The 26,138-nt window shown below is 43.8% G+C and overlaps 1 protein-coding gene across 1 annotated transcript in view; it reads left to right on the top strand.

Annotated features, from left to right (window-relative positions):
• The window catches only part of LOC104291922 (ras-GEF domain-containing family member 1C-like), a 27,692-nt gene extending 1,821 nt beyond the window's left edge, over positions 1–25,871 (top strand). Inside the window, 13 exon segments of the mRNA XM_009891225.1 lie at positions 1–95; positions 2,704–2,753; positions 2,755–2,800; positions 8,205–8,417; positions 10,569–10,643; positions 14,269–14,364; positions 15,434–15,536; positions 15,638–15,717; positions 16,340–16,435; positions 21,688–21,783; positions 23,149–23,272; positions 25,313–25,385; positions 25,847–25,871. The exon segment at positions 1–95 is cut by the window's left edge and continues 10 nt beyond it. Coding sequence (XP_009889527.1) covers positions 1–95; positions 2,704–2,753; positions 2,755–2,800; positions 8,205–8,417; positions 10,569–10,643; positions 14,269–14,364; positions 15,434–15,536; positions 15,638–15,717; positions 16,340–16,435; positions 21,688–21,783; positions 23,149–23,272; positions 25,313–25,385; positions 25,847–25,871 — 1,172 coding nt within the window.
• Positions 25,872–26,138: the final 267 nt, after the last annotated feature.

The following is a 26,138-nucleotide window of genomic DNA, read 5'->3' as shown; positions in this document are numbered from 1 at the left end:
GTTCCAGACTCTTCATCGAACCCCATGAGCTTTTGTCCCGAGTTTGTCACAAGTGCATTGAGCAGCAGCGGCTGGACGACCCCGTGCTGGACAAGGTTAGTTTATCTTTACAGCAGAAAAATGTGAGGTATTTTCAATGGACAGAGAATTCTGGGGCTCTGGTATGTGTCCTTTGCCTCCCTTTGGACTGAACAAAACTTTCTCATAAAGGGTGACAGTTGACACTGAGATCCTGACATTGAGTTATCCTAGCATCCATGTCCAAGAGCAGTGCTGCAGGCACTAGTCACTTCAAATCTTCTTCTCATTTTCCCTTTCCCCCTGTCTCAGTCTTCCCAGGTGACTTTCCTTCTTAACTTCTTTAAGGCTCTGATGAAGCCTGCGGGATGCAAGGAGGTAGGACGTAAACTTCACACACTGTCAGTTGCAGATGTTGACACACCACTCTCCCATTTTTACTTAGTGCGTCTGCCCTTTTGCGTTCGCTTCTGGTACAGTAATATTTCCTCTTGGCCTTACCTGTCACTTTGAACGCTGTGTAACAGCATGCAGCTACCCACTAATCTCCCGTTGCCGGCGCTGACAGATCGGCCGCACAGCCGTGCTGCAGAGCGGCGCTGTCTGGCACACCAGGAACGAGTCGAGGCAGTAGCGAGGCTGTGACAAGCTAACAGAATGAGAAAATCCAAGCTGTTACCGCGTCGGCACTCCTCTATTCCTCCTGGTTTGCCCTAGGGACTGTGCAAACCGATACAGTGTGTAACAACACATGTGCATCCTCTGGCAGTCCCACAGACACTACGCTGGAGAGGGATCCCACCGGAACCTATTCAGTGCTGGATTCCACCCAAGCTCTTCTCGGTGCATTGATGAAGACCCATCCAGTATATTACCTGGAGCAGGAGATGCATCTTCAGTGCAGTGGAGGGAAGAAGAATGTGCATTAGTTGCAACTTCCCAAAACCACCAAAATTGTGAAATGATTCTCAAGATCAGCCTTTCCAGCTTTGAAACTGTACTTTTAGCATCAAATACTGAATCACCAATATCTGAACATGTGGGCTTGTTTTTGCCCAGGGAACTGGTTGCATGAGTAACAGGAGCTCTGCCCTCACTATGGGGAGCAATCATCCAGACTACATAGAAGTCAGATACTTGGGTTGCCCGTACGGTCCATGTCAATAGAAATATCTGTACAAAGTGCAGCATCCAAAACAATTTTTCTGAGGTGTGATGGGTTCTGTTCCCTGATGCTGTGACAGGTGCAAATTTTGGAGGATTAAAATGTGAGTATTGCAAGGTTTTGCTGCTCATTAAAATTTGCAAGAAATGAGAAACGTTATCTTTATTACAAAGATCTCCCAATCTGCCTTCTGGTGAGTCTGCATTCTGGACCAGCCTATAGTAACGCAGAGTTGGTGGGACACAGCTGATTTTGTGTTCCTGAGAGTGGGGCTGACTTTGAAACTTCTCACGCAAGCGACCTCCCATCCCCTGAGTTGTGCCCTGTGTCTTGCACAAAGTCCTCTCCTTCAATTCGTAATAGCAGTTTACACAGCTGGAGCAAATGTCTCCCCAGACCTTTGTAGTTTCCAATAAAGCTTTCCCTTTAGCAGCCACCTGCTGGTCTTTGAGCATGAGCTTAATGCTAGCTGACAGCAGTTATTTTTAGAGATGTGGTTCATTGAAACCTGTTGTTGGTGGAAAGCTGAAATGTGCATTTTAACCACCTTGGTTGAAAAGCAGAGAGCTGTGGAGCTCAAGAGTATAATTTTTGCTGATTACAGGGTACTCTTTAGCTACAGTACGTAGGATGCAGAAGAAGGCTGTTTGTTTTGGTCTGTGTTTTCTGTAAATAAAAATGCCGTTTGTTGTTTAACGCAATTTCCTTTTCACGTGTTCTTGGATAACGGAGAATGGAAGCTTTGGAAGCAGCCCCACTGGCCATCTTTTGAGATAATACTAATGCACCAATTGTGCTGTTCCCCACATTTCCCTCCTCGCCCCACATTTTCCTTACTATTCCCACTGCTGCATCCTCAGCTAAATCTACACTGAAAGTAAAGTGGGCATCAGCTGTGTGTTATGGGAGCGGGAGTCCTTGTCCTATCGTGACTTTGAGCTCACGTGGGCAGAGAGCAATATTATCAGTAGTCCAGGTAAAGTTACTAAAGTGCTGGTGTTTTGTCCGTCTTCTCTTCCTCTTATTACATCTGCCAGTGGTCACTAAGCAGTTTTTTCACAAGGCCAGAAGGCAAAAGACTCACTTCTTTGTTGGTCAAGAGATACATTGCAATCATTTTTTCAGGAAATGATGAAAACATAGGAGGGTTGTAAGTACGAAAGGCAAGAACATGTGGTTCAAATGAGTAAAAAGGCCAGAAGTTTTTAAAAAAGGTATAAAGGTTGCACCAACAAAATGTACATCCAACCATAACCTGGCCAATTGCCTGTGCAGAATATTTAAATCTGCATGTAAAACAGACAGTTGTGCATGCATCTAAGTACTGGTATATTTTGCATGCCAAAATATATCATCTGTGCACCGCACTATTTGTTTGCATGTGCGCAGATTTTGCAGGTGCAACCATCAGCTTCTTCTTTGAAAATCTGTCCCACTTTCAGTGAGATACATATTTGCTGGGAGAATTTAATGAGTAAATATGTTTCAATCCTTGTCCATCATTTTGGTTTCCGTTTCAGGCACGGATCAGAAAATTTGGACCCAAAATCTTACAGTTGCTGACAGAGTGGTGGCCATCTGAAAGACATGATCCACAGGATAGCCCCATGTGATGAGGTGAGGATGTCTGACCTGGGACATTGTGTGGAGATGTTATGTTCATTTTTCTACTTGGTTCATCCTTTCCCTCCTTTTGCCACATTCTGTTCCGTGCCTCTTCCTGGGAACTCTTAGAGTTTTGTTCTCTAATGGTTAAAACCTGTAATAGCTTCCCTGAAAGCCACATCTCTGAGTTTAGGTAGCCCTTGTGGCAGTGACATGGGGGCACATTGGAGTGATCAGTGCAATTTATCTACTGCACATCGAATTGTAAGATAATACCATTCCCATTTTAGAGATGGAACATCTGAGGCATAGCATAGACTGAATGTGGCGGTAACAATTCAAATATCAACAGAGCTATGATCTCCCAAGTTATAGTCTAGCAGAGGAGTGAAGTATCGTGACCTGAGACCAGCCATCCTGGCCAAGCAGTGGCTCAGGGAGTGCTCCAGGATGTTCAGTTTAGTGAATGAGGAGTGGAGGAAGCAGCCAGTCATCAAGTGATTGCATTGGGAAGCTAAAAAAGATCATCAGTTGCCTTAAGGTACCTGATGAAGCCTTCATTTCTCTGAGAAATTGAGTGGTTGTGAAAGAGTAACCACCAAAGGGCATTTATGGTCCTTTTCTGTCTCACCTTCTCCATTTCCTTATGTCCTTTATCACCTGTGCCGAATCTTCAGTCTGCTAGTTGTTTTTTTTTTTAAAACAATCTTTGCATTTTGTTATCTTTTTCATTAGTGAATCTAACAAGGTTTACACCTTCCTGTCCTGTGTAAAAGAGTTCACAGGCCCTTGTGCTTGAGCTGGCTGATATTGTAAAGCAGTGACCCAGAGAGGAGGTGAGGAGGCACAGAGCAGCAGACTCTCATCACAGTTTGACTGATGCCGCTGAAATCCCCATCAAAGCTCACAGGACCTATGGGCGAAGAAATAGGTCCTGTAGAATCCAGCCTGTTTGGCTGATACGGCGAGATAGCAAGGGTCAGTCCTTACGTTTAAAGAAAACACAAATGTTTATGGACACGTAGCTTTTCTGGGAGCATGAAAGTGACAGAAGACAGTAGTGTGTGGCCTGCTGGGCAAAACTCAGTCTAGATGACTCTATGGTCTTGGTGTTCAAATTCATGAGCCACGTGTGTGGCAGAGTAGGACACAGAGAATGGAGTCTCTGGGAGACCTGCTTGCAAATTTAGGTAGATGAATCCCATAAATTAATTCAGAAACATTAAAAATACCACAAAATCCATTAAAATAATAAAGGATAAGAGCGAATGGTACATAGAGAGTCTCTAATTACTTCTAGGTTAACCATCGGATGTGGAGGAATTCAGTTCCATTGGCTACATCAAGGCCTGGCTTGAGGCCACAGATGGGTGCGATTCAGTAGAACAAAAAGCACATACCCGTGAGTCCAAGAATGAGAGGGGTGGAGAGAAGAGAGAAGGGTTGCAGGTTTGCAGGGTTGCAGCACAACAGGAATGAAATTGGACCCTCCTACCCACATGAAACAGGAGATAAATTGAAACAGCTGCTCTTGGGCTGGGCTGGCATCACGGCTAGCACTTTTGGGTGGCTGTAGGGCAGCATCCATGCTGCCGATCCATCGACCGATCCATTGGTTGGCTGGGCTGGCCAACCTGCATGACACTTCGATGGAGGTGAAGGGAACACAAAGGACTTTCAGAAAGAGCCAAGGTGGCTGCAGTTCCATTGACCAGAGCAGTAAAATTACTGCCTCAAGGGGAATAGGCAATGAACTTGCTCCTGCCAACCACCAAGAAAGGTGCCTTGCAGCCCTTCAGCATGTGAAGTGAGAGAAACCTATACAGACCCACCAAAATCGTGTCCACTGGAAAGAAGGAACCAGCCAAAAGGGCAGAGAACAGGGGCTTATGGGTGCTCTTTAAAAGCGGTAGCTGCCCTAGTGAAGAGCCATAAGTGTTAAAAATCAGCTTTTTGAATACAAAGCAATAGTTTATTTCCCTAACTTGAGCAAGCGGAGTGCTTGCTCAGGTTATGCCCACACCTTCGCTCTGGAGTGGGCATAGCTGTGTACCAATGCTTATGGGTGCCCTGGGGGGCAAATCATTGTTTTTCAGATATTACTAGGCACTGTAATTGGAAGTGATTATGCCTCAGCAAAATCAATAATTAATTTAAGAAACAGCTGCAAATGCAAATTTCCTTTTTTAGGGGACAGCACGAAAGAGTGGTGGTGCCCATTAGTTGTTTGGAAGAAAGTTGTTGCCATTGTGGATCATAGAAATTAAAGATTGAAAGATTTGTGAGGTCGTCTAGTCCATGTAGGTTAATGCAGGATTTTCCCCTGCAGTGTATGCTCCTGTCCTTTGTAGAGTCCACTTTCTAAAGGCTCTGTGATGTGCTTAGAAAGGTGTCCATGCTGAGAAGCATTTCTTAGTAAGTGCTGTGATTTGCATTTAGAGTTAGAAATTTTAATTAAAATTTGAGCTCCTAAGCCACCTGCTGAGGCTTGCTGTCTTCAGAGGAACTTTCTGAAACATTTTCTTTAAATATTAAACAGTAGTATGCTTCTTTTGACTGTTAATGTGGCAATGAAGTGAAATTGGTTGATAGAGTCCAGCATGCAGCCCTTCTGCTATGGGGGGTCACTTTGTGGCAAGGTAATTACCAGCATGTTGAAGGTAATGAACAATATTGTTTTCACTTAGTGAACATAGTTTAAAGAAGGCAGGAAATGCTTTTAAAAGGGCAAAAGCAGGATTATTTTTTTTTTTACTTTCTCCCCCAACACATACAGAAAAGCTTTCTAGAAAAGGATACACCCAACTGATTTTCAGTGAGTCTCCTCAAGAACTCTAATTTCTGAATAATCTTTTTTGTGTCCATTAACTGTCTCTCTTATTTCATTCTTTATTAGGTGGTTGGCTTACCTGAGTCTTTGTTGACTGTTGTCTATATCTATATTATTACGCTGTATTCCCCACATAACTAGGTGAAACTGGATCTCTTGATAAGGATTTATTGAAAGACTGGATAATATGCTTGTCTTTCAACCAATTTTGTGCTGCTTTTTGGCTTTTAATCCAAACAGTGAAGAATTTGATACTGCACAGAGGTAGCTGGCCAAGATTTCTCATCCAAACTCCTTTTGAAAGAGAACCGTGTTTTCAGCTAAAAGGTTTTTAGCCAAATGTTTTATGCTCTGTAGAAGACTTGGATTTCAGTGCTGTGCCTGCCCCCCTGCACCAAAATGAATTCCCCTGTTTACAAAATACGTTCACAAAATACCAAAAATGTTGCTGTTTGAGTTTCCACTGAACAATAACATTCTATTCACAGGGCTTGATAAGCTGTGCTCAGATTTCCAAACACACCTGGATGTAAACCAGAGAAATATTTAGATGGCGTTCAGTAGTTTGGGTCCAGCACAGTCTTTGTAAATCAAAAGTGTGACCATCTGCTTGAATGAGGAATTACATGAAGAAGACCGGTAGTCTCTCGTCCTTGGAGCTAGTATACATCAGCAACAGATAAAAACTGAAAGAATGTTTTTTAATTTTCCAAAAATTATTTCAAGTCTTTATTTTTACATCGTCCTCACTCAATTTTCACTCCTCCTGTGTGATTTGCTTCCGAATAGGACATGTGTTGTCATTCTCCAAGACAAGTCGCTCCAGCCTTCTAGGTACTTGCTTCATTTTGGACTTACCAGCTCTGTTTTGCAAAAAAGCCTGACTGCATCCTGCTTATCTGGGCCCTGTTCCAGCCCAGCTCAAGAGAGCATCTTCCTTGAGTGAAATGAGAGGTTCCTCAGCAATGTGAAACCTTCTGCTAGAAAAGCTGTATGAAAGTTCTGGTGCTGCAGCAGAAGTTGAAGCAATTGGGATGTTCTGAAGGTTTCCAGCCTCAGATTGTAATGGAGACAGGGTAGAACTGAGCGTGTTATTCTTCACTGTGAAGTAGTAGGAGATGCTACTTCCAGTGCGCAGATGGGATCCTGTGTAGGTGAGAAGAGCACTGACTCTGGCTTCTGGTACCTTGGACACCTAAGCCATGAGTGCTATCAGTGCCTAACACTGAAGACTGTACACAGGCTACAAAAGTCTGAAGAAGACGAAGGCTGTATCTAAACCATGGGATTCAGGAGTACTTCCCAAGACTTCACTTGGGCTGCGTACAGCTTGGGATGCAACACAGGTGTGTGTTGGTCTTTGTGGGAATGCGCACTCTGGCCAAGTCCCTGTTGTGATGATAAGGACTGTGTGGAGGGTGCCAGGGCGTACATCTGCTGCGCCGTACAGATGTAACAGAAGAGGGCTTCATGCCAGCTCTGGTTTCACACTGACAGATTACAAACTGATGTTACTGGCAACTTGACGTTACTAAATTCTGTTTGGATGGGGAGTGAGGAGTTATTCCACATGTGAGCAGCCAGAGGATCTCTCCACTGTGTGTCTTCTTGCTGGAAGAGGAGCTGGTAGTAGGCCAGCCTGCAAACTGTTTTCCCAAGTGACCATGTTCTTTGAAACTGAGCAAGCACCCGATGCACCCATGCCTGGTGCTCCTTTTTCTGGCTGGGAAAGTCCATGAGGCCGTGTTCCTCAGTAGGGTACGCCCTGTGCTCCATGTGAGGCTTTTGCCCAAGGACATTAATCCATGTCTTTAGAGCCCATCCACCAGTTCTCGCAGTTGTTTCAATTTTATCATGTCTGCATCTGTCAGTCATGAAGAGTTGAAGGCATTTCTTTCTGCTGATCCTCCGTGGCCAGCGGTTCCACTCATTGTCTGTAAAGACCTGCTCCAGCTCTGAGAGCAACCTGAGCAATTTAGTAATGATCATCCTGCTGAGCACGTGGCTGCGCTTGGAATACGATATGGGCTTCCTTCGGTAGCAATTAACATTTTGGATATTAAATACTCAGAGCTACATAATGCTCAGACCACTCCAACTGCAAGTAGCTGCATGCTTCTGCTGCTCTCAGTTCAAAAGGAGGGAGACAACAGTGTTAGAAACATTTCTTATTCCTAATAAATAAGAGTTGACTACGCAACACTAACAGGTAGAGTTCTCGGCCAACACATAGCACACATAAAGGATAGGTATTGAATGCTGCTGTGCTCCAGAAAGCTGCAATAACTCGTGTTGTAGCATGACATCTCCTCTGATCCTGATGTTGGCAGGAACATGTGAGTACCGGTGCCAGCCCAGCCCACCAGTCCTGCCTGCCTCTTCTCTTGACTGCAGTCTGTTTCTGTGGTCCAGAGCACAGAACTGTAATTAAGCCAACTGGTGATTCTGAAATACGCTTGTTGAAAATAAAATGGTGACCTGTTGCTGGCTTAGGAGTATTTTGCAGAGGGGAAAATTCAGCATAAAAACACTCCTTTGTCAAGTTTTGTGGGTGGTTTATGTTTCTTTCTCTCCCTGTCTCTCCAGGCCTACTGGAAAAAGATGAATCAGCTTTTGCAAACCCTGAATCAGAAGCTTGCAACCCTCAGCCATGGGCAAGAAGGGATTGTCAAGATCAGTGCTGCTGTCTCTGATAAGCTGGTTGCCTTTAAAAGTAAACCTCCATCAATTCAGAGAGAAATCCTGAGCGTCTGCAGTGACCCTTACACTCTGGCTCAGCAGCTGACACATGTGGAGCTGGTAAGTGGGAATGATTCCCAACTTCTGCAGCCAGAGATATTATTTTAAGCCATCAACTGCTAAGTATTCCAGACATAACCAAAAAAATGTCTGCGCTGCTGCAGCACATCCCGTGCTGTATCAGCACTGCAGCAGGAGGCAGGGTTTGACAGGTTAAGAGATGCTTGGGAAGCAGGCTCTATATCAGAGCGTTCTTGTGCATCTTGGGTGGGTCACATCACTTTTCAAGCTTGCTTATCTGTGAAATGCCAGTCGTTGTCCCAGGAAGGTCGAGGGGTTCCCACTTCTGTAAGGTTCTCTGAGCCCCACAACCTGAAGGTGCTAATGAAATGGCTGGTCGTTAGCCTTTTTATTAATTTGGAAGAAATTTTAGCAGTTCAAATCCTTTCCTACAGATCCACAAAGCATCTGAGTTGTCTGATGTGTTTTTCATTCTTCCCTTTGGGACTTTGTGCACGGACATGCAAGGGTGTGCAAATACCACCCACACAAAGTCCTGCTGTTGCCCTCGTTGGACCACAGTCCACTCTCAAACAGGCTTTTGACGGTAATTGCTCCAGTTGCAGTACCAAGGTGTTGGACAGACTGTTGTGTTGCACACTCTTCTCCCGGGTTCAGGTCCTCTGTGTAGACCTCCTGGATGTTCAAAGAAGAACATAAAACACTGCTGCCATCTGTAGATCTCTTGATGCTGTAATGATTCCCTGCTGCCTGTCCTCCTGTAGACAGTGTTCATCCTTGAGAGCAAGGCTGGAAAAACAAACCATGAAATGGACTGTAGCTTGGAGTGAATATCATGGAATTAGCCTTGGGAATTCTGAAGATAGTTGATCTTCTATTTGTCAAGAAGTGGAATAGCTCAGAAACGCCAAATTTAGCATCATCTTCTCACCTTGGTTAATTTTCAGAACATGCAACTTTGGCTGTCTTTGCTTTATGTAGCTTAAGCCAGAGAGTAGAAGTCCTTTTGCCTGGAGTTTTTCTCTTGCTTTTCTTTTCTGCCACAGTACAACTGTCTTCCAAGGGGAGACTCCCTGTAACCGAGGCATCCCTGCACTTTTAAAACTGATGCAGCCAGAGGTTTTCATTCCACTTTACTGTAATCAGTGGTCTCTACCTTCTCTTTTACTTACTGCATCCAGTACACCAACTACTCTGCACTAAAACTGTCTGATGCTTCTTTCTTAGTAAGAATTATTTGCTACGTGTTTAATAACAGTTATTTGTTAGTAAAAGTCCCGTACAGTTATCAGTGGCAAGGTGAGGAGCCAAGAGAAATAGAATGGGAGTAGCTGTAAAATTTGCACTTAGGCAAAACTACCATTGATTTTATTGTTGCTTGAGTGTCCTAAGTTTGGGCTCTAAGAATTCCAACATACTGCCTCTGAAATACCTTTGTGACCTACAACCTACTGAAAATATTTTTTTCTAATAAACATATTTAAGGGAATTGAGAAACCTATTAAGAAGGCCAGTGGTGTGGCTGGAACTGCCAGGACTGTTCAGTAGCTGGTGGAAATGACCTGTCTTTTACTAAGAGAGGTCTGGATGCTTTATTTCCTCTTGTTTTGGTTAATGTCTGGGACCCTCTACAGTGTAAGCAATGCCTTTAATGTAAACCTGTGCATCTTTGATGCTTCCTTCCCCAGTGGCACAGAGCCACCACCCCAGGGCATCACCCGAGCTTCCCTGGGTAGGAAGGCAGGGTCAGAGCACTGTGTGTGCAGATGAGTAACAGATTGCTATGGTCACCAGAGCACAGCATTACTGCCATTTTCACAGCTGGGAAATAAGGCTGTTGGGGAATGCTGGGCCACAGAAGGTCTGTGTCAGCACCAAGCACAGAACTGAGGTCTGCTGGCTCCCAGATGGGGCCTTGTGCATCCAGCACCTTACTCTCTGTCCAGTGGAGAGGGCTCTCACTATGGCTTGTCAGTAATGAGACATATTTATTCTCATTTTCTTCTTTCTGCTGAAATAACTCTAACTGTTCTTATGAATGTTAATGTCTGGTGCTAGCTGGCTGTGTACCAGTTCAGTAACACCATTCAGAGCAGACAGATAATGGGGATGTCTTACCAAGAGAAACATCAGAGATTCTGGATTAGTTTCTTATTTCTTCCTCTCTCTCTATTTTCCCCCCTCTAATAGGAAAGACTAAGTCACATTGGACCTGAGGAGTTTGTGCAGGCATTTGTCCATAAAGACCCTCTGGATGGCACCAAGGTATGATTCGTCTGCATGCAAAGTGTCTCCTGTGATTACTGTTTTTTCTAGATGAACTGATGTGATGAGATCCATAAGAGCAGGACCTGGGGCACGTGTTGACCGTGGCCAGGCCAACTGATGACCTGTATTCTCACAGCAAGGACAGGACCTGTTGGTGGAGCTCGTCCTGCCAGGTCATTGACATTCCTTCCTGGTCAGAGTATGTCCTAGCCTGAGACTGGCCAGCACCCTGATGTTCTGCTTTCTGGCTTGTTCCTCCTAACCTGCTTTGACCATGACAGATGGCTTTTGGCTGTACACAACCAGGGAATGTCTGTTCCGAGCGTTGAAGGCGTAAAGACTCTGGATGTGATGTAACGCCCATAGTGTGTGCCCAGACACCACAGTAATGAGTCAGTGCGTCATGAATCAACATACCCTTCTATCTCTACACAATAACTTTTAACCCAAAGCACCACAGGGAATGGAGTCCCTGATCAGGGCTTCATCCAAAGTCCTTGGAAGCCAGTTGGAATCTTTCCACTGATTCCAGTGGGGTTTGAAGCAGCATTTCAGTGAGTGCCTCAATAAGGAAAGAGACTTCCTGGCTGGAGAGGGAGAGTCAGAGATTTCACATACTGCCAGAAAAGAAAGAGGGTGGCAAATTCTTCCCCAGAACTGCATATGGGCTCCCACTGAGATCATACATCAATGGCAGAATGTCGTCATTGGATGCTGAACATAACAGGAAGACCTCTGTTTATAGTGTTGCCCTAAAAGCACCAGAATAGCTTTTAATGGTGAAAAAAGGGATGCATGCTGGATGGATGGATGAATAAAAAGTGCAACATTGGGCTCTTTCCTTCTCTTATTGGAGTTATGGAAATTCTGCAGTTGGTTCCAGGGAGAGGGGAGTGGACGGAACTGATGTTTCGAGTATTCTGAGCATTGATCACATCCTTGGAAGGAACTCCAAGGTAGCAAAGATGTGTCAGAAACAGGAAATATCAAACCAGCCACACTGAGATTTCAGCAACCTGCTGCAAACATGAGGAACAAGACTGAAAATGAACAGTTGTCATCTGTATCAAAGTAAAATGAAAAAAATCAAATGAGGGCACTAAATCGGAGTGAATTTTGGAAGAGTGGGAGAGAGGCAGCAGTGAGGGAAATCAAATTGCATAAAGCCATAGAAGGGAAGTGATGCTAAAAGGAAGAAGGAAATGTTCAATAATAAACTAATGTACACACAACGGCTGTAGCTGTGTCTAGAATTTCAAATGCAGGGCCAGCACAGAATACCACAAAGATGTGAGGAGAAACTGAGGTTACCAAGTAAACATAAGGAAACATCAGCTAAGGTGGACAGGAAAGACTGGAATGAGAGGCGGAGAGCCTGAAAATAATGGTGGGATGGGAAATCCAAGCAAATCATCTTGATGGACTATGACAAGCTATTTGACAGTTATGCGTGTTCTTCAAATGCAAATCTGAACACTGAGGTGCTGCCCAGGAACAGTTCTGTGACTTCAACGAAGTGCATAATAACAGAGGAAATAACAGGTGCAAAGCAGGGATGCACCGCGGCATTGCCTTTCAGGTTCAAGGCAATGTCTTCCCCCAGGAGGATCTACTTAGTAAAGCAAAACTGCTGTAACATTTCGCACAAGACATGGCGCTAACAATTTATTGGGCTTCAGATCAGCAAGGCTGATGAAAGCAGAGGTAGTCTGGAACTTTTCTCCACCCTTTGCCTGGGCTGACCAGAGGTCCCAGCGATGATTTAGAAGAGCCTCAGCACCAGGGTAAGGTACAGCCCAGGGATCGTGTGGGACCTGGCAGAGCATTGTACGTAGCGGCACAAACCTTATGTGGAGTGACATATCATTCCCTGACCCATGAAGAGCACCCCTGTTAACCACCGGGAATTGGCTCTGCTCTGAATTCCTTCCAGCTGGAGATCATATTAAATATCTTTCTTGCATGAGGGCTTCAAAAGGCTTCACTTATGAATGTTTATCCAGCACTCGGAGTTGCAGATGGAAGATGCTAGGGAGGTGCTAAATATTGTTGCCGTTTATAAAGCTTAACCTTTAAAAAGCAGTCTGTTTCAATTTTAACTGTTGCACATTTTTCCCGAGTTTTGTGGTATTAGCTGTGGTTCTTATGCCCTGGCACAGGACAGCAGTGTTGAGATGGAAGTGCTATATCCAGAACAAAACCTAGGTTCCATGTACTTTTTTGCTATAATGAGGAACAATACCACAGAGCGCCAGAAAAAACTGGAGCTGCTTTGGGTTTCCTTTGTTTTCTTTGGTATTTCCATGCTGTTTGCTGACATTTACTTTTGAGATGCTTTTAAAATAGATTTTTTATTTTATATGTAATCTACTTACAAAGTGGCTAGGAATTTCAGGCTTGTTAACATTTGCTCCCTAGCATGGTACTGTGGTTTCTGTTTCTAAACGTGCCTGTGTACACAATCACAGGTGAATATTTTCTGACTTTGAATTACCTTGGGAATCATACAAAGCCCATTTCTTAAGGGGTTTTAGGCACTTGTTTAACTTACATCATATGGGTTAACTTACATCATATGGACGTTAATGGATCTGTGTTTATGTATTGTGATTTTCTTCTTAGTGGCACGTTTTTATGGCAGCTCTGGGAAATAATCATCTTTACAAAACAAAAAATCAGTATTCTCTGATACCCTCTAGTGGATGTTAATGAATGTTCAAATAAATCACGTGAACTCTAGGGAGCAGCGTGTCCTAGATGGACACTCTAAGAATTTAGGGCTGGGAAAAGGACTTGAATTCTTATAATCCCAAGCAACATCTTCAGGCTGTGTGAACTGCCCTATCACTTTGCTGAAATCAAATCATCTGTTGATGTCAAAGGAACTGAAAGAGTTCAGCCAAGTATCTGCTTCCACAGCCTGTATCGGTTATGGGAATTTATGTTAAGATTCATACAAAAAAGTGAAAAATGTTCTTTTTGTAACAGCTCTTATCAGTGAAGTATCTCTGGCATGTAAGTGACCTGTTCAAGAGCAGCCATGAAGACAGAGCTGGTCACTAGAGAGACTATTATCCTGAAAACTCAATAAGGGAAAATAGTTTTGTCCGTAAAGAAGCAACTAGAACGGTGTTTTCTCTTGCTTATCTCTTGTTCACTTCACTAAATCATGGTCTCTTCCCCTCCAGAAAAGGGCTGTGAGTAATTACATTTACGGAAGTGAAGGAAGTCCTGGAATCAAAGCCACAGACTGAGCGTGCTGTGGAAGACTGGGCTTGTCTGACTTTTTCTGCATATTCTTGTTGCTGTCTGAATCCCGCAACGTCCCCCGGCTGTTAATATCCCAGTGAACGAGGGTCAGTGCAGACTGTGTCAGCGAACACTTGCTGCAGGCAAAATGGGGCTGTTTTCCGTACGCTGGTGTGAATTATGCTGTGTGACACACTCAGCGAGACCCTGTGCATCTGCCACCCCCCTACCTGCTGGCTTTTTGAAAGGGACCCTTAATGCGCAGTCCTCCACATGCGTGAGAGAGACGTGGCCAATAATTACCTTTGTGTAGTATTTATCTAAGCGATCTGAAACACAGTTATATGTCTTTCTGTGCTTTTTTTCTCCCCAGACTTGTTTCAGTGAACAGAAGAAGACGAGTAACCTTGAGGCCTATGTGAAATGGTTCAATAGACTCTGCTATCTCGTAGCAACAGAAATTTGCATGGTAAGTGAAAAGTACATGGCGTGTTTTACCACATGCCTGAAGTGCCAGTTTGAGATTTTACATTCATAAGCAAACCTGGGGATTTATTTCTTATGACCTAGCTAAGCATCTGATGGTAAGTTTTAGTAATATCGCACTCGCAGAAGCGACCTGATAAATGACAAACATATTGCAAAACAGAGCTGGCGACACACGGGGGACGCACTGTTCTCTTGATGTAGTAGGAGCACAGTGTGGAATAATGAACCCTGCAAGGAAAAAGAGAGGAAAAAATGCCTTGAATTATCCTGTGAGATTTCTGCTGGAAAAGATTCTAGTGGAGCAGTATTTGTTATCTGTCATCTGAAAGCTCTGTTGTGCATGTGAATTCCCATTGCATGGCTCTTTGTCCTGCTGCCCATCGCTGTAGCTGTGACTAGTTGTTTTTTAACTTGGTAGTGGTTTTAGTTTGTTTAATTTGGCCCCATCAAAATGAAATGACTGTTTTCTCTTTTGAAAAGAGCGTGGAAGGGAGGAATAGTAGTAGTATAAATAGCCTAGATAGCCTGTGACTCAAAAGCATTACCGTTTGAAGATCATCTTTAGAAAAGGTGGGGTGTTTCCAGTCCAGTTAAAACATGGATTTAAAATGCAAGCTGCCATTTGTCCTGGCCATCCTGCTGGAAGAGCCAGAAGAGGGGAAAGGGATTAATGCAATGAAACAAAGTCTTTCTGGGAGAAAGATGCTGCTGTTGTATGGGTGTGAAATCCTGCCCTTAAGGAAGTCTGTGCTGATGTGCCCACTGACTTGAGGGAGGGCAGCAGGAGCTGAGCTGCTTCAGGGCTGTTTGGGCTGCCTGTTCCAGCGCTAAACATCAACTGAGGCAAGCCTGGGAACTGCCGTGAATTTCTTCTGTGTGACTGCAATGAAAGCTTTGATTTTAGACACTGCCATTCACCAGCATCCACTGGATTGCTGGCACAGCATTAGGGCCAGTGACTGATAGCAGATGTATATGGAACAAATATCTAAGATGCCCTCCAATTCTGCATGTGCTTATTACAGATATTGGTTTATTTTAATTTACAGCCAGCAAAAAAGAAACAGCGAGCACAAGTCATCGAATTCTTCATTGACGTTGCCCGAGAGTGCTTTAACATAGGGAATTTTAATTCGCTGATGGCAATCATTTGTAAGTACAGCTTCTAACCAGACCTCTTCATCAGCTGTCACAGGTGAAAAAGGAAACCTGACTCTGATCCGTGGCTCTCTTTTCTTCTTTCTTGCTCACAGCTGGAATGAACATGAGTCCAGTTTCCAGGCTAAAGAAGACTTGGTCAAAAGTGAAAACAGCCAAATTTTTCATTCTTGAGGTAAAAAAAAAAAAGTGTTGATACACTGCTTGAATTATATATTGTGGATTTTTTTGTTTGTGAATTTTCACATTGTTATGCAGGCGTGAGATGTTTACAGACATGTTTCACAGGCAGAGGGCCAGATTCTGGCTGAAGTTTCCCAGGTGTAGCGAGGAAGGTGTGAAGCTGCTGATATATAGAGAGGAATCAGAGCACTCAAATAAATAGGAGGAAGAAAAAAAAACCCAAAAATATGAGCCTGTATGCAAGCCACAATGCTTCCACTGACGCTAGTTTTGTTTGGCCACGGACACAATGCTGAGTGTAAAGCTCCCAAGCTATACCTCGAACATGGAGTGAACCCAGCCCGAGGTTGTTTTTTGTCTTGAGGATACCAGGATTTAGCACAGATAGCAGTTCTTATTCATCACATAAGAGCTCAGTAAGCTGTTACTAGAAAAGGTACAAACAGCCATGATCTGTAGATATTTCGTTGTATTTTTGGCTCTGGGGTTTTTGTGTGTATGTGGATTTTGAAGATGTAGGCTAGGTTCTGTTCAGGCTTTGCTACAACTGAGGGTAAAGTTGTCTTCAGAGGACCCGGGTTGCTTTCTAACCATGTCTTCTTTTGTGTATCTAGCACCAGATGGACCCTACTGGCAACTTCTATAACTACAGAACAGCGTTGCGGGGGGCTGCTCACAGATCCCTCACCGCACACAGCAATAGGGAGAAGGTAGGTGTGACCGCATCCCGTGTATCTCCAAATGGATGGTGGGCGTTGCTGCTGAGAGTCAGTGGCTCAAAGACTTGATGCAAATCATAGAATCATAGAATTGCTAAGGTTGGAAGGGACCTTTAAGATCATGAAGTCCAACCATCAATCTACCCTGACAAAACCACCTCTAAACCATGTCCCTAAGCTCTCCTCCCTTCCGTGGGTCTCCAACGCAAGGCTTGCGCACTGCTAAATGCAACTGGAAATGTAAATCTGTGGCTGAAAGGAGTCTGAAATGGATGACAGGGCTTTTGTGGACTTGCTCTCAGATGTTGGGGAGCTAGAGAGGACAGAACACACACCACAGAGGACTATGTTGCAGGCATCTCTATCTCCCTGGAAAATTCACATTGTTTAGATTGATAAACCTGATGGAACAGGTATTCCAGACTAAAACGACTTTTATTCTGGTACGGAGCATCGGCCTGGCAGGCCCAGGTGGAACTGCCTTTTGTTGCAGCCGTGCCAGGCTGGGCCCTGGGCAGACAAGCCCCGCTTGTGCAGTGTGTGACCGGAGACAGCGAGCAAAGGGCACAGCGCTCAGAGGTGAGCTGGTTCTCCATTGACATTAGGGAAAGGTGACTTACCGCAAGTCCTGCAAAGAAGTCTAGTCTGAATCCATTGCAGCAAATTTGGGGTGAAATTCTGTCCTCCTGAATTTTCATTTGGTTGTTGCTGCCATCCTGGTGAGCAAGAATTGAAGGGTTTTATCAGTGTTCGTGGCAGATACGTGGCTTTCTGAGATGTCACTGATGCTGCAAAAATCACATTGAGAAGATGTTGGTGCAGGATCCTCCTATTTTGTGCCCCAGCTTGTTTCTTGTTAATTTTCTTATTTCTCCATTCAGTTCTCTTGTTTTATGAAAGAGGGTTCATTTTTAACGTTGCAATTGCACATAATCATAAACGGGTAATCTCTGCACAGAGCATGGCTAAGGTAAAGTAGATACTGCATGAACAAGCGTAATATGGAATTTGGTATTCATTCACTAGAGGAGCCAGGCCAGATGCTAATCTCACATCTCTGTAAATTTGATGTAAATCTGCTGAAGCTAATGGAATCTCACAGCATTTAGAGTGAAATGAGATCAGCATCTGGCTGCAGGCTGACTCAGCTGCAATGGGATTACGCTGAGTTGTTCTGAAAAGCACTTCTCTGTGCAGAGAAGAGACGATGGCTTTGGCTGTTTATGACTGGCAGAGAAATTCTTTTAACTCTCACACACCGCAGCATGGACCTGTCGGTCTGAGATGCTTCTGCAGTTTAGCTCGTCTGCGATCATCATATATATATTCCAACCGTTGCTTTATTGTTTGACTTTATTTCCTGTGGAAGTTAGCAATCTCTGTCATATCTCTACCCGTAGCTGGTTAAGACTGAGGGCAGGAAGGTTATTAGATTGAAAGGAATCTATTTTACATAAGAAAAAGCTCATATTCTCTTTTCCTTGTGTAGATAACATTAGGTCAAGAAAAGGCTCAAGCATATGATTTGGTAGCTACTCACACTGGGTATTTTACTGTGTCAGGTACAGCAGATCATGTAATTCTTGCTGTAGGAATTAAGGAATTTTGTTTCTTTTTATAAGCAAGTTTATCAGCTGTTGTTTTAATGAGTTTGAATAAATTGAAAGAACATGGTCACTTTTTTGATAATAATGTTACGTTGTTTCTTGGCACACTTGTAGCAAAGCTCACTCTGAAGAAAATCTTTATCTTCAAACTGAGTTGTGCTTACCAGAGTTTGAGATCCCAATCCCCTCCACCCCTCTTCTCGACAAGCGGCCACCCCAGGAGCACAGATGGAGGCTTCGGGCCTCAGTCCCTCTGCTTGAGAAGGACAGGGCTCTGGAGAGAGCACTCTGGTCGCAGACCAACAGACTAAGCAGTGGGTTTTGTCTCGCAGGAAGAAAAACTGCCCGTAGGCTCTGAGGAGGTAACATTTAACTGGCAGAGTCACCAGAAACGTTACTTTCTGCTCTCCTCAGGGCTGGTGTCTTGGCTGCTGGGGTTTGCACAGCACTTGAACAAAAGTACAGCTCAAGGGCTAAATTATATCCTCAGAGGGAGAGAGGGTGAGCCAGTGACCCGGGACACCCTCCCTCCTCCGACTCTGCACACATCTGGCCCAAATCCCCCCTGTGACACCGGCCGTCTGGCCCAAACAGCACTGCCTGATTCCATCACCTGTGGGATGCTCGTGCGAGACTGCAGCACAGGTTGTGGGAGGAGGATCTCATGGAGGGATCCCCCGACCTCAGTCCACGCTGTTCTGATCCAGCCCTTCTCTCAGGGTGTAAATGGTATAGTTATGACCGCTCGTTACTTGGTCAGGAGCAGGTTTGTGCAAAGGCATGGCAAGGCAGTGCTCACGGTGGCAGAAATCAACCTGCCAAAGCGCAGGGTGAGAGAGCTGCTAATGAAGAAGGGCTGATGTTCCATTCGGAGGGGGGGGTGCTTGTTAGGAGCTAAGTCTGGTTTTATCTATGCAGTCAGCTGACCTATGCCACCTCCAAAATTAAGTCATTCCACTGGGAAACCCGGCATTGTGCTAATGACATGTCTCTGGCATTGAAATGTTGGGAGTATGCACAGCGCGGTACTGCGTGTTGTTGCTGTCTGATACGATGAAGGAAGAACATGTCTGATCTCATTAGCTGTCTTCTTTCTGCAGGAGGCAGTTGTCCTTCAGCATGTGGGTGGGTTGGATGGCACAGGGAGGGGGGAATCAAAAGGGAGTGAAATACAAGTTTCTGGCACTAACCCAGATTGTGTGCTAGCAAAGTGCCTGGATTGAAGCCAACATGAGAGTGTAACTATATCCACTTTTGTTGCTTTTCCTACAGAAATTTGGAAAACAAAACATCCAGGGTAACATATTTTTATTGGGGGAAATAATGGCGACCCACAGACAGAAATTCCCTGGAAATGTGTAGAGAATTGGCATCCTAGGGTACGTCTTTAAAGCCTTTTGGATGCAGATGAGAACAAGCTGTTCCCGTGCTCCGAGCTGCCCGGTGGCTGCGTAGCTGTATTAGCACGGCGTGGAGCCCACATTCGTACAGACCTTCCCTCTCAGCAAGGCTTTCCGTTCAGGTTTGGTACCGCTAACGCTGGTGGCGTAGCTCCCGGGCAGTGTGGAGCAGGGCAGAACAAGCTCGCATCTGTCTGCAAAAAATACATAGACAGAACCTGGCAGTCATTTCTAGCTGGGGATCAGTGCCTGGCTCCAGCTCTCTGTATCTTTCCACCTTGCAAGACCACGCTGGTTTACAGTTATCATCGGTTTTGGTAGAAAACAAACCGCAGAGACTGAATTGTATTCTTTACCTCCAGTTGATTGATCTAGTTTGGATGATAGAAAAATGAATCCTGAAACACACTTAGCTCAGTTTGACTAGCAATTGCCCCACCTCATCCTGACAGGAGGGCTCAGCATTTTGGGGGGTTAGGCTGTGCTTTGTTTACATTCCTATATTATATCAGTGGGATGTATCAGGATAATGCCAGTGGCTCTTCGAGCGTCAGTGGCTCTTTGAGCTTTTTTATAGCTATTGCACTGACATTACAGAGTTTATCTATGGCTGTCCCATAAAAAAAGCCAGCAGAGATGCAGATCTTTAGCAGTTTACTGCATGTGGTATTTTAGCTGAAATAGAAATTGGCTTCCATTTTCACAGCAGGAGTTGGTAGTGGCTTGGAGACTCCGTGCCTCAGTGTTTTCATGTCTATGACTTGCTCGCACTCACTGTTGCATGGTGAAGGCTGTAGGCTGGAAAATAACAGCTGCCACTCTGTTCTAGGTCCATTTCATATCCCGTTACAGCTGATGTACAGCGTGAGATGGAATCACAGTACAACATTAAATACTTCACTAAAGGATTGTTTTGTTGTCACCAGCTCCCTTGGCTGGTCTTGCATGCCATGAGGGCACTTTAACTGTGGTGCACACTTAACAAGCTACAGTTCAGTTAATTTACAAATGGGCCAGTGGAAACATTTGGACACTCTGCCATGCGATGCGCTTCCCTTTAAGTTCGTGGTGATTAAGTTTGTACTTAGTGGCTTAAAAGACAGGTGATGCTGCCACAGGAAGATGCTCACAGAGGTGGCTGCTGACCTTATAGCTCAAACCCCCCAAGTGGCCTTTTTCTGTCACAGTGCCACTGCTAAAGAGGTGGGTAGACTCAGATTTGAATATCGAATCCCAAAGCCCTGGGGGTCAGCTTTGTCATAGACTGGTCCTTTGCGTTCTTTTCCCTTTGAGTGGTGACACAAGAGGACCCGGAGGGAGTCTGCTGCATTCCAGGGCTCTTCTGAAGTGCTGGGGATGCGCTTCAGGAGCGCTGTTGCTGCTTTCTGCTGTAGAACATCTGGCATCAAATTTATCCCTGCTGTAATTCCATTAATTTCAAGAGTCTTACCCAGAAGTAGACTTTTTCTATGGCAAATTATGAGCTGACTCTGATGGCTTAGAGAGAAGGCTTGGATCACTGCTCTATGCCACTTTGCCCTGGATGACGCCCAGGGCTTACTTAGAGCACTACAATGATCTCTCTGGCTACTGTTGGCAGTTTCCTGCCAACCAACTTAATATGTTCCGTCCTACTGTCTGCAGGTTAATTTGGAGGAGCAGGTTGTACTAATCAGGTACCGGGGAGGAAATTACAGCCTCAAGATGTAGCCATGCATGGAGCTGTTGAAAATGAAACAGCTCCTGATCAACTGTTCGTAGACAAGTCCTTGGTCATCAAATTTTATTCCATCTTTCCTTGTTCAGGGACAATAGTGGTTCTTTGGTTTCCAGCTGTCTTTAAATTGCTTGATTTGTGTATTCAGCATCTTTGCTTATAAAGACCCAACAGAGAAAGGAAGAGCTCTGCAATTTTATTTTCCTCTTTGCTGTCTGATCTTGTCATCAGACAGTGATGCTGTTGATAATAAACTGGGTTATTAGCATTTTCTTAGTCATGTTATTCTGCTCAGTGAACACTGTGTTCAGTTCATACTCATTTCAGAGTACATTCTGGCTGAAGGTGTCTCTATACCCTACTGCCTTTTTGCTTGCCTGTCACTGTACTGCTTTCTAAGTGCATTGCACACCGAAAAGTTAATATTTCTTTTTTCTCCTCTCTCCTGATTGAGTTCTTCGTTCATGCAGAGAAAATACTGAACTGGAAAGATAATAGTTATGTCATTTCTCTTCACAGATTGTGATCCCCTTCTTCAGCCTATTGATCAAAGACATTTATTTTTTGAATGAAGGATGTGCTAATCGCCTTCCAAATGGACATGTCAACTTTGAAGTAAGATCTGCAAAATGTTTTTATCTGTCCCATTCTGATAGCACTGTCTGAGACCATTTATCTGCAATTTCGGTGCCGTCCAACAAAGACTGAATATGCCAAAACGGATGATCTCAAGAGGCTTCACGAAGGTTAAACCAATCCCAGAATGTTTTTTAAAAGAATTAATATGTATACTTTATGTAAACATTACAAGCAGATCATCCTACCTTGCTTGATGTCAGTTAGCTGCTAGAAATATAACGTCAGCAGTATAAATGACTATACTTACACTTGGAGGGGAAGAAGACTTTTTCAGAATACATGGAAAAATATTTTTCTTACATAGACACATAAACAAATCAGTATAAAATGCTTTATACTTTGTTTTATCTGCCTTTGTAGCCCTTTCTCATTTTTAATAAGGAGGTTTATCAAAATAAGACATAAATTACTTGTGGTCATTAAAGAAAAATTAGAATACAAGCAGAATTACATATAGAGCACAGAGTCACTGTGTCCATGAGGTAAATGTCACGCTGCTGATGTCAGGATTCAAATGTGTTATCTCCTGCCTGTATGTTTTACACAAAAGAATTTCTATTAAATGCAACAGAAGGATTTATGTTCCCCCACAGCCCTGGCACTAGGTAGTATTAGTCACATATCCTGAGTAACCCCAGCTCTCTGCTGGAGCAGATGGTTTTACAGTACAACTTGTTGCTAGTGGCAGTGCGCAGACACTCGGGTGTTCTGCGCTGGGCTGTGCGCTGCGACAACTGTGTTCTGGCATTTTGCTGGAGGGGCAGAGATGAGGCGCTTCCAAAAGAACTGCCCAGTCTCAATGAGAAAATAGTTCTTGAGCTCTCAAATCCTTTGTAAGTAATTTTTCCAGCATCGCTTTGGTTGGATTAAATTTCTCCTTCAGTTATTGGCATGGTGAGATAGTGAGTAATATATAAAACACTGAGCCTGGCATCGCCTCAAATTATATCAGAACTGTTAGAAGGCCTAAAGAGTTGTGAGGCGTTGGAGTCGCTGCCCGTTGTGTACTCTATACCTAATTCTGCCCCCTCCTGTTCCATCAAAGTTTATGTCCTCTATTCTTGAGTACGTATGTGTAACCCATACCTTTTTTCATGGGTACGTTTTCATTTAAGTACAAAGTGAGAGGGTTTGTAAGAAGAAACGTAGTGCACCCTTTCCTCTCTCTTTCCCCTGCCAATGAACTGCAAAACTGTACCCGTCTAAAACATATGAGGGTCTTTTCTCCTAATGTCTTTGTGGTTGGCATGAGGGATCCTGGATCCCAGTCTTCTGCTTGGATGTAGTTGATTTAGTGAGATAATCTTCCTGTATCTGAGTGGAATGGTTTTATGTTTACAGAAATTTCTGGAACTGGCTAAGCAAGTAGGAGAATTTATAACATGGAAGCAAGTGGAATGTCCCTTTGAACAAGACCCTAACATCATCCACTACTTGCATACTGCTCCCATTTTTACTGAAGACGGTAAGACTTTGTAAAATCTCTAATCACTGAATATATGTCACTTCATCACTACTAATTAACAGCCTGATCCATGCTTTGGTGATGTCTCTCACTGGCCCGTCCCAGTTCTTTCCTAGCTTTCCTGTCACAGGGCTTGTTTACCCCCAGTCTATCAATGTGGGTTCGCAAATATAACCTTCTGGCTCATGATGCTGCTGCCTGATTGCTTTACTCTTGTCCAGAACTTCTCTACAAGGTACTGTCTAGGAAGTTGCCATCGTGGCCCTATTTTTTGTAATCACGGAAAGAGGCCACGCAACCATGTGGTGGACCGCTGTGAATGTCAGCTGTCCCTTAGCCACTCATTCTGTGATTGATGGAGCCACAACTAATCTCTTCCGCAAACCAACACTGTCATCTCTTCAGTGAACGCAGCCCGGAGTGATGGTAGTCCAGCTGACCTCTTCCACTGCAGCAAAGAAATATGTTATCTACAGAAAAAACTTTTTAAGAAAATCTTTTCTAGTAATTAATTTAAGCCGTAGCTATGAAAGCCCTGTTCTGACATTATTTCTCTGATTGTCTTTTTATACTTATCTGTCCTCTTCAATTTCGTATCCAGCATGTCAGACTGTGTCATTTCATATTGGTTCGTGTCAGTTGCCTCTTGGTACATTGTCACGCACAGAATTGTCTGTAGCTATATTCCCATAAGCTACACTGGTGTTGGGTTTATTTTTTCTTGATTCTATAGGCAGTTTTCTGTACTAATCTGATTTAATCAGACCAGACAGTTTTTATTTCAGACTACTTCAGAACACAAAATACTGCTTCAAAAATCCTGCCTAAATCCTAAGAATGACTGCCAAAATAGAATAATGAATGTGATTAAAGTAATATATATCGAAAGGAGATAGGATGGAGGCATTTGTTCTGTTTTTAAACTCTAAAGGGACAAAAAGTGAAAGTCAGGGGTAAAAGTACAGTTTTTAGGCTGCTGGTCCAAAAAAGGGTGACCTCAACCCACTAACTGCAGATTTTCTCTCTCGTGCTTTCCCCTATATTCATCCTGCTTCCACGAGATGCCCTTTGCAGAAGCCACAGTAAAGCTCCCCTGTTACCCAGGGGAAGTGCAGAGCAGGAAGAGCTGCCCTGGGGAAAAGGTGGGAGAATGTAGCAGAGAGGCGCAGCAGTGGTGTGTGAAATGCTGCTGTACTACGCTTGTTACAGCGCGGCAGAATGGTGGGACAGCACTTGAATATTACAATGCAATGGAATTGTAGCACAGACTTGAATACTGAGGTGGTTCCAGCATTAAAGAATAAAGCATCGCTAAACAGTCAAATGAGGAAATATGTGTGAACGCAAATCACAGCCTACTTAAAAAAAATAAATCTGTGAAGACAGTGAGATATTAATGCACCACCAGCTTTTGCAGAGAAGACTCTACAGCCTAGATACATTTTGGTGTCATAAAATGCATCCTACAGTGCAAAGTTTTGCAGAAAAAAGAAGACCTGTTTATTTTCTTCTATTGTGTTCCTTCTCTGGTTTCTGTAGCTCATTCTTACCTTGAGGGGGCTTTGTATCCATGTAAGGTACCAGGTCTGCATAAGCTTTAAAAAGATTGAGGAAGATAAAGTAGTGTTAAGTGATGGGAATATCCTTACTTTTAAAGAGCCTATTTGTTTAGCTGTCAGGTCTCGCTGTCTCTCTTTTTTTAGTGTTTGTATAACACTTTGGTAGCAGTGCTGTGGTGGAATAAATAGGCCTGGATCTCTATCTGCAGAACCAGAGACCATTTAACTGCTGAATATTGTGTAAGAAGGTCACGCTAACATAAGTCTGGGCTCCTTTACTGTTCCATCAGAATTAACCTAACAGCTTTCCAAAGGTACTCGTGTGAGCTAAACATCAGTGTCCTACTGATTACCAGCTACCTGGTGGACCACGAAGTTTTAAAGTTTCTCGTGCTGTGTGGTATGATACAGGATGTATAAGAACGCAGAGAGATAGGGGGTTACTGTTGCTGTTGGAATAACACATATTTACCTTTTCCAGGTTTGTATCTGGCTTCCTATGAAAGTGAAAGTCCAGAAAACCAGACGGAAAAAGACCGGTGGAAATCCTTAAGGTAACCGCTCACTTTATCAGCTCATTTCTAAAGTACCTCCAAAATGCTGCACTGATAGTCAAAGTTTGTAAAGTGCTGGCATTTAAAATATGACCCCTGATGGAGGTCTTTTCCATTTAAGAATTATCTACAGAGCTGAGGCTGCACTGAGAAAAGCTCATTGTAATCTCAAATTATCCACCATTTAAAGCATGCTCTCCACTTGCGCATTTACACAGTGCTCTACCCATGCAAAAGAGGCCTGGTGTGGATGAAAACTGCCCTAGGCTAACTGGGTCTTCCTGCAGTTCACATCTCTTGTGAGAGATGTATAATGGTTTGGTATAAGTGAGAATCTGAAGAGGGAGATTTAAAAAAAAAAAACACAACAAAACACAACCAAAAAAACCCAGCAAAAAAACAACCCACCTTTATGTTTGCTTCTTTTTTTTCCTCATTGTTCTCATGTTTTAAATTTACAGATCCACCATTTTAGGAAAGACTTGAAGATTAAGAGATTACTGCAGTAGGTCAAGGAAAAGAAATCCGCAAACATTTTGCACTACTGATTCCAAAGATGCCTGTTTGGGATTTAGACAATTTTTTTGTTTGAGTTTTTTGTTGGGTTTTTTGACTGCCTAACATGATGGATGAACTGGATTCATCCACTGAAATCAACAGAACTGTGTGCACAATGACGCTTTTCTAACTATGAGACACAGAGAGGAAGGACAAACAGACTACTTGTGGCTGTGCCCAAACTGCGTCAGGATC

Source organism: Charadrius vociferus, unplaced genomic scaffold (genome assembly GCF_000708025.1).
Source record: "Charadrius vociferus isolate BGI_N301 unplaced genomic scaffold, ASM70802v2 scaffold370, whole genome shotgun sequence".
NCBI lineage: Eukaryota > Metazoa > Chordata > Aves > Charadriiformes > Charadriidae > Charadrius > Charadrius vociferus.
The sequence above is the reverse complement of the archived record's forward strand: the minus strand, read 5'-3'. Positions and strand labels throughout refer to the sequence as shown.